The sequence below is a fragment of the Rhinopithecus roxellana genome, chromosome 7, assembly GCF_007565055.1.
Source record: "Rhinopithecus roxellana isolate Shanxi Qingling chromosome 7, ASM756505v1, whole genome shotgun sequence".
NCBI classification, from domain to species: domain Eukaryota; kingdom Metazoa; phylum Chordata; class Mammalia; order Primates; family Cercopithecidae; genus Rhinopithecus; species Rhinopithecus roxellana.
This window is the reverse complement of record NC_044555.1, coordinates 93,757,483-93,771,043: the sequence shown is the minus strand read 5'-3', so window position 1 is coordinate 93,771,043 and position 13,561 is coordinate 93,757,483. Positions and strand designations below refer to the sequence as shown.

General features: G+C 44.0%; 2 protein-coding genes across 5 annotated transcripts in view; one reads left to right on the top strand and one right to left on the bottom strand.

Moving 5' to 3' along the window:
• LOC104662663 (putative uncharacterized protein CXorf42) overlaps positions 1 to 13,561 on the top strand; it is a 111,231-nt gene that overhangs the window by 65,768 nt on the left and 31,902 nt on the right. The gene's annotated exons all lie outside the window — the stretch shown is intronic.
• On the bottom strand, positions 7,039 to 12,501 carry RHOXF2 (Rhox homeobox family member 2). The gene is made up of 4 exons (XM_010375112.1): positions 12,242 to 12,501; positions 11,662 to 12,058; positions 10,679 to 10,724; positions 7,039 to 7,616 (listed from the first exon to the last, which is right to left on the bottom strand). Exons 1-4 carry the CDS (start codon positions 12,318 to 12,320, stop codon positions 7,287 to 7,289), a joined length of 852 nt encoding a protein of 283 aa, XP_010373414.1. The 5' UTR covers positions 12,321 to 12,501; the 3' UTR covers positions 7,039 to 7,286.

Genomic DNA, 13,561 nt, shown 5'->3' with positions numbered 1-13,561 from the left:
GATAACCATTATAGTTAGTATACTATAATATACTGTCTCTCTCTTTCATAAAAGACAGTAAGAGAAACCTTCAGGCCCATAGGGAGGCCCTGATCTCAGAATTTAAGAATAACCAAGTAAAACACAGACACCTTTGAGTTTGAGTCTTCGGCAAATGAGCATTGTGTCTGTTTCCTGAAATTTAATATGAAAACACTAATATATGTTGTGAGGAGTAAATAACAACATATACTGAGCATTTACACAGTAACTGACACATAATAAGAACCTCTGGGCCGGGCGCGGTGGCTCAAGCCTGTAATCCCAGCACTTTGGGAGGCCGAGACGGGCGGATCACGAGATCAGAAGATCAAGACCATCCTGGCTAACACGGTGAAACCCTGTCTCTACTAAAAAAAAAAAAATATGAAAAACTAGCCAGGCGAGGTGGCGGGCGCCTGTAGTCCCAGCTACTCGGGAGGTTGAGGCAGGAGAATGGTGTAAACCCGGGAGGCGGAGCTGGGAGTGAGCTGAGATCCGGCCACTGCACTCCAGCCTGGGCGACAGCGCAAGACTCCCTCTCAAAAACAAAAAACAACAACAACAAATTACACATAAAGCACCACCCCTAGCTTCCATGAAGGAAACAAGAAGAGTAGGAGACCCAGTCTGAAAATACAAGTGCTTACTATACAGGTAGGGAACATAAGAATTACACCCACAAAACAGTTATGTTTCAGTGAGTGGCCATAAGTCATGACTGTTGCCTCTTAGTGATTCATACTTCAGGTCTACAGGGGTTCTGGAAGGGGAGACAATTGGGCAGGTGAGGTTGAGAAACAGAAGGAAAAAGAAGATGGGTGAAAGGAGGCAGAAAATGTGAGAGGAAAACAGACATGAATGATTTGGCTAGATCAGGAAAGGAGAATAGGAACAGCACAAGCAAAGATAGTCAGAAATGAGCATGGTATATTCCAGAGATTCACTGCCAGTTTGTAGTGTCTAATATGGTTTGGCTGTGTCCCCATCCAAAATCTTATCTTGAATTGTAATCCCCATAATCCCCATGTGTCAAGGACAGGACCAGGTGGAGGTAATTGGATCATGGGGGTGGTTTCCCCCATTCTGTCCTCATGATCGTGAATGAATCTCGCAAGATCTGATGGTTTTATAAACACCTGGCATTTCCCCTGCTTGCACTCCCTTCACCCTGCTGCCCTGTGAAGAAACTGCCTGCTTCTCCTTTGCGGCCACAGGGGTATTAATACCTATGTCACTGCACCCCCAGCTTTAGTTGGCTCAGAACAGAGAGAGTTTCTGTATGTTTAGAAGAAAATAAAGAGAACAAGAGGCTGGGTGCGGTGGTGGCTCACGCCTGTAATCCCAGCACTTTGGGAGGTCGAGGCAGGTGAATCACAAGGTCAGGAGATCGAGACCATCTGGCTAAACACAGTGAAACCCCATCACTACTAAAAATACAAAAAATTAGCTGGGTGTGGTGGCACGCACCTGTAGTCCCAGCTACTCGGGAAGCTGAGGCAGGAGAATCACTGGAACTTACAGTGGAAAGTTCCAAATGAACACCACCACATTGAAATACATTGAAAAATGAGGGCTCTTGGTAAAATCCCTTTTGGCTAAGGACAGGTTTGGCACTATGGAATGTTAAGTGCTATTCTCTTTGGATTAATCTGTCTTACACTTTTTGCTGACGGCTATGGGTGACAGGATTAGGCATGTGCAGGACCATGGGAGATGGGAGCTTTTTCCTCCCCAAAAGGGGAATCTTGACAGCTGATAGAACTGCTGGAAAAGATCCCTTCACTACTGACAAGTGGTCACCTGAACTTTTCATTTTCAGTGTCACTGCAATGAATGGGTGAGTCTTTCTCTGGCCTCCTTGAGCTCGTCACCTTCCCCACCCTGCCACAGGCAATGCTTTTCTCTCTCCTTTCCCTTTCTTATCTTTTCTGTTACTCGGGGTGACCATCTTGCCCAGGGACCACGTGTTGAAATTCTTAGTCAGAAGTTGGATTAAAGATGACAGCACCCATCTAAGGACAAATTTAAGCCATGCCAGTTTAATACTGGATGCTAAGCAGAGTAGCTAATGTCTAAGTTTTGTCACACATATTTTACTCTGGCCAGAACAGAAAAAGATAATTTTCCTTTGTGTTGCGGCTTGGCCCCCAGGGCTATGATGCAGCGAGCTGGGTCACTAGGGCCACTTAGGGAAAGGGAACACAGAAGCCTGGCATGCTGGCAAACAGGTAAGAATTTCTTACCAGTCAGACTTCTGGCCTCTCTCTCTGTGCAAACTGGTTGAATGAATGGTAAAAATCACTAATTGTCTCCTGTAAAGTTTAAATTAATCAGAAAAAAGGACTTGTAAGGCTAGTCTTAAACTGTAGCAAATTTGGTATGCTTTGTGTGTCTTTCCGTACTTTCTGTCGTTAATGAGGGGCACCTTAGGATAGAACACAGGCTTAGGACACCTGTAAGCCTGCTGTTCAAGACAGCCAAGCAAACTGATCAGTTATAAGCTTTGCTGCATGTCCCTGAAAAAAAAAAAAAATGGATAAGGTTTCCCTCTTGTCTTCTATGTCCTTGGGAACTTGACCTTGTAACCACGTGGCCATGCCCTCTCTTCACAATGGCAGCCTGGGTTCAGGGTTCAATTCCTGGCTTGGAAAATGTGTCCTTTAACTTCTGTCTGTGTATTTATATGTATTATATGTGTGATGTTTATATACAAAAGAGCTTTAACTAATTGGTTTAAAAACAAAAAAGCTTAAATAACATATTTTGTCAGGAAAGTAAAAAGTATAATGCCTTTTAGTTCATGTGCCTTAAGTAATCTTTGGGAAATAAAGATGGTTTTTAAAATTATTGGAAAATGAAAATGTCAAATAAGGCAAACGTCGAGCTGTAACCAATCCAGCCATTCTCTATCTCACTTCCAATTTCTGTATGTAGTTTCCCTTTTTTGTCTATACATCTTCCACCACATGGCTGCACTAGAGTCTCTGTGAATCTGCTGTCATTCTGGGGGCTGCCCGATTTGCGAATCATCCATTGCTCAATTAAACTCCTTTAAATTTAATTTGGCTGAAGTTTTTCTTTTATCACATGAGAACAGTACTTATAATGAGAAATAAATAAGGTGGAATGATGGCATCCTACGATTGCTGGCTTTAGAGGTGCTTTCAATCATATTCTATTGCCCCAGGGTTTTGAATTTGCCTAAAGTTACCTTCTCAAGCATAGGTTGCAAACTGTAAGCTGCATCCTCTATCTGGTCTGCAGATCTGTTTTGGATGACCAGTGTACTTTGAAATAAAACATATTTGAATTGATTGCTCAGATTTAAAGACCAGAAGGTTTCATGTAAACACTTACTTATGGACAATCTTTACAAACTGGAAAATCTGCCAGATCTGGACCCCAAAGTCCTGACCAGAAATATTAGGCTGAAGCAGAGTAGTGGCCATTCCCTTTGGGGAGACATATCCTTTCCCAGTTTATCAGTCCCCACTCTGCTTGTTTTCCTCATTTATGTTACCTTCCTGGCCCTGTTAGCATCTAGGTTTTCCACCCTTACTATTTAAAAAAAAAAAATTATAGGAAATGTCAAAAATATATAAAAAGAAACGTAAAGATGAACACTCATATAGCCACCACCCATATTCAACAATTATGAATATCCAGTCTTGTTTCATCAATAGCCTTGCTGATTTCTCCAACATCCCTGCACCCAACCTGGGATTATTTGGAAACACATCGAGACATCACAAAATTTCATCATTAACTATTTCAGGGCATGTTTAAATGATACACCCTTTTTATACAGACAGCCACAGTATCATTATCATAGCCAAAACATGGAAAAGCCTTTATAGATATCCACTCTGCTCACTTTAAAAAATTCCACTCCGTATTATTCACTTCATTTGATTCCTTTTCTCTGTCAAGAAAGGACAAATAGGAATCGTTGATCTGGGAAAATGGGGTTGAGCACGCATATAAACATGAATGGTACTCTCCACACTCTAGAAAACAATGCGTGAAATGATTTTTTTCATAAGGCATTCATTCCTATTTTTTCTGATTTTTTGAACTATGCCTGATAAACTTTTACCACTAAACCTGCTCCAAATACATGAGTCAAATCTCATGTTGAAAGGTAATCCTTATTTTCCCCAGTGTTGGAGGTGAGACCTGTTGGGAGGTGTTTGGGTCCTGGGGGTGGAACCCTCATGGCTTGATGCTGTCCTTGCAACAGTGAGCGAGTTACCACAAGATCTGGTTGTTTAAAAGTGTGTGGCACCTCCCACACCCACTCTCTTGCTCCTGTTCTCACCACGTGAGATGCCTGCTCCCAGTCTGTCTTCCACCATGACTGTAAGCTTCCTGAGGTCCTCACCAGAAGCAGATGCCAGCACCACACTTCCTGTTAAGCCTGCAGAACTGTGAGCCAACTAAACCTCTTTTCTTTATAAATTACTCAGCCTCAGGCATTTCTTTATAGCAAAACAAGAATGACCTAACACATGAGACAACAAGAGATACAGTAGGTTAAGCAACTCATTCAAGGGAACAAAGACAGCGTAGAGCTGCAGCAAGAACCCAGACCACCTTATTTTTAATCAGGTCTCTTTCTGTTATACCACACAGGAAAGGTGGGACAACAGGTTATAATAATGTGATGATAGGAGATAATATAGAATAATAGTAGAAAACATTTCTGTGTGCTTACTCTGTGACTGGGCATTGTGGAAGGCCACTTACATATGTTGTTTATTACTCTCATCAATTTTGATATATTACCATCTTATAAAGAATAATAATGAAACTATAGAGCTTAAGTAAAACGCCCAGGGGGAAATAGCTGGGAAGTGGCACATCTGGGATTGGAAGCCAGATTGCCCTAACTGTGGCATCCCAGTGCACCACCACTGAATTAAACTCGACAAAGCATGGGCTCTGGAGCCAGACAAACTTGGCTTCACATCCAGTTCCTCTCATTAGCTTTGGACCATGGACAGGTTTCCTCTTCTTTCAATGAAGATGCTAGAACCTCACTATTAGGATTCATTTGAGCATCAAACAAAATCATCCAAGGAAATTCTTTTATTGCCTGTCACATAGTAAAGGCATACAAGATGTTAGCTGCTAATAAAAAGGGAATGAAAGTTTTAAGGGTACTGTCTCCAGTAATATTCCCCATCTAAAGAAAAACTGTAACTTGTTTTCTACCCAGCCCCTTGAACTAGTCCCACTGTATGCTACCTAGACAATGTGTTGTTCAAGGTCAGTTTCTATTCATTTTATGTGATTTTAAGTGAAACGGCATCCTACCTATAATTCTATGAATTTGAATTTCATAAGGTGTAAGAACTCTCTGCTTTGAAATTCAGAATCTAGGTTACCAGAGCCAGACAACGTCTTGACCTATAATTCTACAAGGTACTTATCAGATACATGAAAACAAATGCCAACTGAGTATAGGAGATCTCATTTTCTATATAAAGGAAACATATATGGCTAAAAACGTCTTTTGATGGTATAAAAATGTTATGATGGGGAGGGATAATAGAAGTATGACTTCAATCTCCCCTCCTCCCCTTTTACCTTTCTTTGCCTATTTCTGAGTACCTCTAGGCTACCAAATGTTTCAGTCTGAATGTAGAAAAAACAAAATAATGAGCAGGAATAGACCGACTGCCATAAAATGTACCAGATGGAAACAATTTCCAGACTGAATGTACACTGACATGCGGGACTTACTGTACATAATTATACAAAGCAGAATACAATGAGAACAATAGCAAAAAAAAAAAAAAAAAAAAGAAAGGGAAAATCTCAATCAGAAAAGAAAAAAGAATCCACTTGGCCCAAGGGCATGCATAAATGCATAGTGAATTCATGGACTTTCCCTATTCCCACCAAGGCTTGTGACTTCAGGGGTACGAAGAAACCTCCTTCTTGCAAAACCCTCACATCAGATGCAATTGTGTGGCTGAAGCTTGACACCCACAATTGTGTAGAGAGAAGTGGGGAATGAATAGCAGCAGAAAGCCTGACAGAAAGTTCATGCTCACCCAAGAAAATGCAATTCAGGCTGAAAACATAAGCATTGTGAAAGTGACCATCAAATAATTTGCAGAGAAAACATTGTTGTAACCATGACTCCTTATCTGCAGGCATTGCAATCACTTCACAGGATCACAATGTTCATAATCACTTTTTAAAAACTTTTTGGTATATTTTCTCTTTTCTTTTGTTGTGGTAAACCATTATAAAAATTTGCCATTTTAGCCATTAAATCAGTGTATAATTTCATGGCATTATTTACATTTACATTTTTAAAACAAAATTACTTTAAAGAAGTCTTCCATAGCAAGAAAAAACTTCATGAATTTTTTTTTTTTTTTTTTTTTTTTTTTTTTTTTTTTTTTTTTTTTTTTTTTTGAGACGGAGTCTTGCTCTGTCACCCAGGCTGGAGTGCAGTGGCCAGATCTCAGCTCACTGCAAGCTCCGCCTCCCGGGTTTACGCCATTCTCCTGCCTCAGCCTCCCGAGTAGCTGGGACTACAGGCGCCCGCCACCTCGCCCGGCTAGTTTTTTGTGTTTTTTAGTAGAGACGGGGTTTCACGGTGTTAGCCAGGATGGTCTTGATCTCCTGACCTCGTGATCCGCCCGTCTCGGCCTCCCAAAGTGCTGGGATTACAGGCTTGAGCCACCGCGCCCGGCCAACTTCATGAATTTTTAAGAGTGGGCGTGGCTTCCTTCCCGATACCATTTTGGTTTTGCTGTTTTCCACCCTGGCAGTGCCTTGAAACACACTATTCTCTCATTAGGGACTCACACCACCCCATCTTGCACGTGTACCTGGTATCAATGGGGCAGAGAGGAGATGAGTATGGGATGTTGGGCGTGGGGGTGGAAGAGAATGTGTGGGTCAGTGTAAGCCTGCCATGGGCACATGGGAAACTTCTGTAACATGCACAACCCCCGGATGGTGACTCCAGATTACTGCATGAGAGGAGAGTCCGTGACATTCGGTTTGAACTGCATTTCTTAACAATTTTTATTCAGAACTTACCCCATGTGACACACAAAACAAATGTACATAACCTTAACATATTTATAGAAACATTTTTTAAAGTACCCTAAAAATGGGTCAATGATCTACTTTTCTTTAAAACGTTTAACAGACATTTGATGAACTACTCTTGATGGGGTGCTATGCAAACTACGAATCTGGCTCAAACACACTCTGGCAAAAAGTGGCACAGAGGCTATCCCTTACACATTGGGGAATGTGAAATAATGCATGATAACAAAAGGGAGTGGGCCAAATTGGGCCTCGTCAGAGGGAGGCATAGGTGGAAGAAACACAGTTGGAAGGGGCAAGGACGGAGGAGGAAAGGGTGACACGGAGAAACACAGGGTGCTGGAATGGCTGTAGCCCCAGAAGTAACCATCTCTCATCGCGCTGATGGAAAAGGGTGCCATTATGGCCTCAACTGCAGTTACCATGACAGGCTGGCCCACGACCATGAAGGGCGGCATGTTTCTCATCATTAATGCCCTCTGATGTCTCCTCCACTTGGCTCTTCTATTCTCAAACCAAATCTTCAATCAGAGGAAAAAAGAAACAGGTTTAGTATATTGAGCATTTAGTTTCATCATGGGAAAACACACAACAAGCAACTCTCTCTGTCCTTAACCTTTTCCGCTGCATCAAGGCAAGCTACTTCCTTACTACTAAAATATCTTAGAAAGGTGAACACCACACCTTTCCCTAGTGAGCTCCAAGTATGTGCTACGTATGCTCTGGCTTGGCTTATTTCTTTGTCTCTGTCCTTTCATCTGTAATATTACATTTTCCACTCTTGGGTGCAGGTGTAGCTGATGAGTGGAACTCGGTCCCTCCTGGTATTGCAATGTGTGGCATGTCTGCTTGCAGATACCAGACCGTCAGCCATCCAGCTGCCCACCAACTCCTACTTACTAGGCTACTGTCACCCTGGTCGTGGGGGAAGCTGAGCTTGGAAAAAATGGGGGGGTGCCTTTTAAAGTCATACCAAGAGGATGAGGCCCCCATTTTGAAAAGCCCATCTTCAGTGTAAAGTAAAAAATTGGTAAGAGTACATTGTATTTTAAAACAAGTTTTCTTTCCTTCAAGAACCTCTAATGGATCATTCATTTTCCGAAACTCCTTGAGAATTAAAAAGATGGTATATTGCAAGGCAAGTCTCGTTACAGGGGGCTCAGGGAGTTTATGGATTGTCTTGCTGGGAAATGAGGGTATCTGAAGCCCTAGACACTGTCTTCACACTTTAGCTTGAAGTTTTGTGAAAGGAGGACACAAATGTTGTCCAAATTCACAAAAATTCTCAAAAAAGCTTTGCCCAGTTGAGAGTTGGAGAGAAAGGAAGCATTGCTAATTCTGCATGCTCCAACTCATCCCTCCTTCCAAATCTTCCCAGGCTAAGGACAAGGTCAGCTCACTTGGTTCTCCCTAGTCCCGAGATGTGGGACAGAGACTTGGTTGCCCAGCTCCATGGGACACCTTCAGCCATCTAGCCTCACTACTCAAGCAGAAGATCCCAATCTCATCAGCATCCCCAAAGCGGGAGTGTCCAAATAGGCATCTCTGAACATGTTTAGTAGTAACGTGGAGGAGGTATCAAAAAACACTACTCCCTAAACACCTGCCTACTGTTAAAAAACCAAAAAGTAAAACCTGTCCATTAAACAACACTATCCCCCAAGCTTCTAGTTAATGACATTTCCATTGTATTTTGATCCGTCTAGAAGTTCCCAAACTGCAAATTTTACGGGACAAAGGGACTCCTCTCCCTGTTTGATCCCCCATTTCCTTCTCCCATCTTACTGTTCAGAGTCCTTCTCCCTCATGAATACATACTCTAAATTTTAAGCCTACTGTAATAGTGCTTGTTTAGAGGCAACTGCAATGTACCTGTGGTCAAAGGTTCATAAACATAAGCAGTGCCAAAAGTGGGCTAAATGTGCTATGGGCCAACATTAGGTCCCCATTCTCAGTGTTGGTTTCATAAAACAGCCCTTACTATCTTTACAATACAGAGGGAGGAAACGTCTATTAAAATTTTTTGGAGATATTCATGCTGAAATGTTTGGCAATAAATGAGAACATCATGCCTTTTCCCTTGTTTGCTGAGTGAGAGTGGTCCTTTTGCCTTCAGAACTGCATTGAGTGAATGCTATGTAAACCTAGGGAAGGGAAAGGCAATTCACCAAAACGTCAATATTTCATCTCCCCCAAATTGGCACTGCCTGCCTTTGAAAATGGTGGGCAACAGGATGTCAACACTCAGTGCCCCATTTTGTCAGGCTGCTTTTCTACATGTCACCATTGACAGAACTGCAGCATAGTTCCCTCACTGCATTCACACACATGAACTCTGCAGAAAAGCTATTAAGGTTATCCCGATTTTTCTTTCTTCTTTTCCTTTTTTGCAAATACTCCTTTGGATCCATTGACCTACAAATTTATTATCACTGCCTGAGCAAATAAAAAGGTATTTCAAATTGCCACAGGTAAGAGTCTAGCCTGACCTGAGAGCTATTCCCCACTATCAACACATAACACAAAACACATCTCTTCCTATTAGTACAACAAACTGGAAGAAACAAAAAATCTCTTAAATGCTAGAAATTGCTCAAGAAAATATTCACTGATGCATTTGGTAGTTTCTAAAGTTGAATGGAGGCAGTTTCCCCAAGCCATGAGTGTGACTGTATACAGTTCTTGCCTAACACTTCTATCCTTCTTAGGTTGGTGGAAATTTCTGCAAAATTGATCTTGTAGTTTGTTTTGATTTGTAGATAAACTTGCAAAGGTTGCAAACCTTTTCGCTATCTGTACCAGAATGCAAAACTAACTATGTCAGCAATGTTTTCAAGCTGCCAAATCAAAGTATTCCAGAAAATTAAAATTTAGAGCTGCCACTCTCTACAAGGCTTTACCAAATACTTAGAAACAATAGTAGGAGGGCCAGGCACTTAAACTTTATGCTATCCCCTCCCCATCAGTCTCAGCTTCAGGAAACATACATTCTGGTTGTGAATTATTCCTTTACCCCAACACCTAAACATTTATAAATTCTTAACCAAAGAGTTTATGCTTGGTTTCAAATATATTAAATAATTTAGTTTAATGGAGCTCTTTGGAGCATTAATTTGAATAATCCCCAGGTCAGAAAACCCCAGGATGCCTCCACATGGAAGTGCTACCTAAAGGATACCAGTGCTAGGAGTTTAATATTATATGTTATGCTATATTTAATTTACACTCATATATCTTATATATATATATATATTTGTAATTTGGAATACATATATTTATATATTTATAATTTATTCAAGTGCATAATATATTTTATACACAAGGAATAAAGGAAACCGTTCAGTACTAATTTTTTTTTCCGTGGATAGTCATGTTCCCTCTGGTAACGGGAAATTTCCACAAGCTGAGCTTTCCTTGCTGCATTTTCCAGCCACAAAGATCCCAAAATTCAGACCTCATTACCTATACATGAAAAAAACCACAAAAACACCAAGATGACAACGTCTGGGTCAAAGTTGTGTCCAAGCCCTGAAGCAGGTTTTAGAATGGCTCCCCTGCCCGACTGCTTTTTCGGTTTACTGACCTGCACTGCGAGTTCAGTCACATTCATGCTTCCTGCCAGCCTCCTTCTATGGGAAGAAACCACACGTGTTCAGCATTTGGAGTTATGGGTGTCGTTTCATTCTTGTGTTTAATTTTTTATTCTACCAACTCCCCACACGCAGTAGGCTGTTCTGTAACATCCAGCTGAGCCTCACGTTAGGAACTTTTCTCTCAGGTCACAAATAAAGGAGATGCCAAAAAAAAAAAAAAATCAGGGCGATGGCTCACGCCTGTAATGCCAGCACTTTGAGAGGCCAAGGCAGGAGGATCACTTGAGGTCAGGAGTTCGAGACCAGCCTGGCCAATATGGTGAAACCCCGTCTCTACTAAAAATACAAAAATTAGCCGGGCGTGGTGGCTGGCACCTGTAGTCCCAGTTACTTTGGAGGCTGAGGCAGGAGAATCTCTTGAACCTGGGAGGCAGAGGTTGCAGTGAGCCGAGATCGCACCACTGCACTCCAGCCTGGGTGTCCCAGCGAGACTGTTTCTCAAACAAATAAAAAATAACCCCCCATAACAAAAAAAAATCGTTCATCAAGATAAATATGTTCTTACTATTTGAAACTTAGAACAATTAACACCAAAGGAAACCCAGCCAAACGACAGACTTCTCAGAATTCTAAATAAGGTCAAGATGCGACCCTGCACTTGCTGTACCGAACCTTTATTTCTGCCTCGGCTGCGATAGGAGTTACTTATCATAACCGACCTCAGCCCAAAGTTGCCCAACTTGGTTCATTTAAATTATGCATGATGCCTAATAGGCATAGCCCCACTACAGAACCCACCAGGGGCCAGGGGTCTGCGGGGAGGGGACAGCAGCAACACCAGGCCCCAGGTGGGTTTTGGTTCAGGAGGGGAGAGGGCTGGAGAGGGCTGGAGAGGGACTGGGGGAAAGCCAAATGCCACCCTGGAGCAGCACGTGCTCCCTGCAAACCGCGCGCCAACCAGCAATGGGCTTACCGCAGGAACTCGCTGGGGAACTTCTTGCGTCGGAAAATGCGCTCCAGCTCCTGCAGCTGCAAGGGGGTGAAGGCGTGGACGCCGGGCTCCTGCGCGTTGCCAGGCTCCAGCCCCCCGACAGCGCCCAGTGGGGGCGAATCCTGCTGCCTGGGTTCCTTCTCGCTCTGGTCGCTGCCCTCATCGTCGCCATCGCTGCCGCTGCTGCCCTCGCGGTTTTCTTTACATAGGAGGCCAGGAGCTCCTGCGCCGCCGCCGCCATCTTTTTCTTCTCCGCCTTGGGCTCCTGCCAACTTTGACTCTTCTCCTGCTGCTGCTGTGCCTTGCTCAGGCTCAGACTGTGCATCCTCTTCCTCCTCTTTGACCTCTTCAGTAAGCGACAGCACCACAGCACTCATATCTGGAAAAGTAGAAACCCCAAGAGAAAGATTAAGGCCTTGGTCCTGAGGGTGTTGGAAGGAGGCGGTGAGGGGCTGCACTCAGAGCAGTGGTAGTGCGGGGGCATCATCCAGTCGACTCGCCTCTCCCAAGGAACCTCGGTTTCCTGAGTTCGCAAAAGCATGAGTCCCATTCAGGTACTGACCCTGTAGTTCCTTCTCGCAGTCGACTCCAAGGCTGAGCAAGCTGGTGATATCCTGGCTAGACTGGTCCAAAGGCTCCATACCCTGAGTGGTGTGGATGGAGCTGTGTGCTTCTGCAGATTCTAAGCTGGAGCCACCACGATCTCCTAGGCAGTGCTAGAACTGTGAGTCGCAGCCTGGAAGGTTCTTCTGGCGTCTAGACTCAGCAACAATGTATCCACTTAGAGACCGCCTCTCTGCTTCCCGCTCTTTGCTCTGGGTTGGGCCTGCTGATGTGCGCATGCGTCAGGGGCTTGGCCTTGCCCGGGGTGGGGAAGAGCACGTGTTGGTGGCGGGGGTGGGGGAGGGGATGGGGGAGGAGTAAGGAGGGGAGTAGGGTGCGGGGGAGGGGGGAGTAGGGCGTGGGCGGGGGAGTAGGATGGGGTCGGTGCTTGCATGTGTTGTGCTATAGACTGGCATGCATTAGTGTGGAACTTGGGGAAGCTGCTGTGCGGAATCGTGCAAGCCCATTTTATGGCGATGAGAGATTTCACACTAGCTCCGTGCTTCCTAGGTCTCCAGGAACAGGAGCTTGGGCCTAGATTTGCAAAGCTTGTGGGCTGCGCAAATGCACTATGTAAAAATGGAGCACCCTCCTTGAGAAAATCCACTATTAATTTTTAGTAATGACTCCACATCAAAGTGCAAGGGTAGAAACACGCACAATGCTTAGTGCACCCGAGATTGCTTTTCTTCTCTTTTTTTTTTTTTTTTTTTTTTTTTTTTTTTTTTTTAAGACAGTCTCGCTCTGTCTCTGAAATGCAGTGGCACGATCTGGGCTCACTACAACCTCCATCTTCTGGGCGCCTAGATTCAGTAACAGTGTATCCACTTAGAGACCTCCTTTCTTGCCTTGCCTCTTCCCACTATTTGCTGTGGGTTGGGCCTAATGAGGTGCGCATGCCTCAGGGACTTGGCCTTGCCCTGGGTGCAGAAGAGCACGAGTTGGGGTGGGGCAGTAGGGCGAGGGGAGGGAGTCAGGTGGGGGGAGTAGGGCAGAGGGGAGGAGAAGTGGGGAGAAGGAGGGGAAGGGGGAGGAGGGCGGGGGGCAGGGAGTAGGATGGAGTGGGTGCTTGCATGTGTTGTGCAGGTACTCAGGAGTGCGTCAGCCTCCTGAGTACCTGGAACTACAGGCATGCACCAGCACACCTGGGTAATTATTGTATTTTTAGTAGAGACAGGGTTTCACCATGTTGGCTGGGCTGGTCTGGAACTTCTGGCCCCAAGTGATCCACCCACCTCGGCCTCCGAAAGTGCTGGGATTACAGGCGTGAGCCACCGTT

What these genes read in the sequence shown, in the direction of transcription:
- RHOXF2 (XM_010375112.1), bottom strand. Translation starts at nt 12,320, where the DNA reads ATGGAGCCTTTGGACCAGTCTAGCCAGGATATCACCAGCTTGCTCAGC. An exon ending in CTGCGAGAAGGAACTACAGG is followed by an intron (nt 12,059 to 12,241) that starts GTCAGTACCTGA and finishes CTACTTTTCCAG; the next exon opens with ATATGAGTGCTGTGGTGCTG. An exon ending in TGACTGAACTCGCAGTGCAG is followed by an intron (nt 7,617 to 10,678) that starts GTCAGTAAACCG and finishes CTCTGATTGAAG; the next exon opens with ATTTGGTTTGAGAATAGAAG.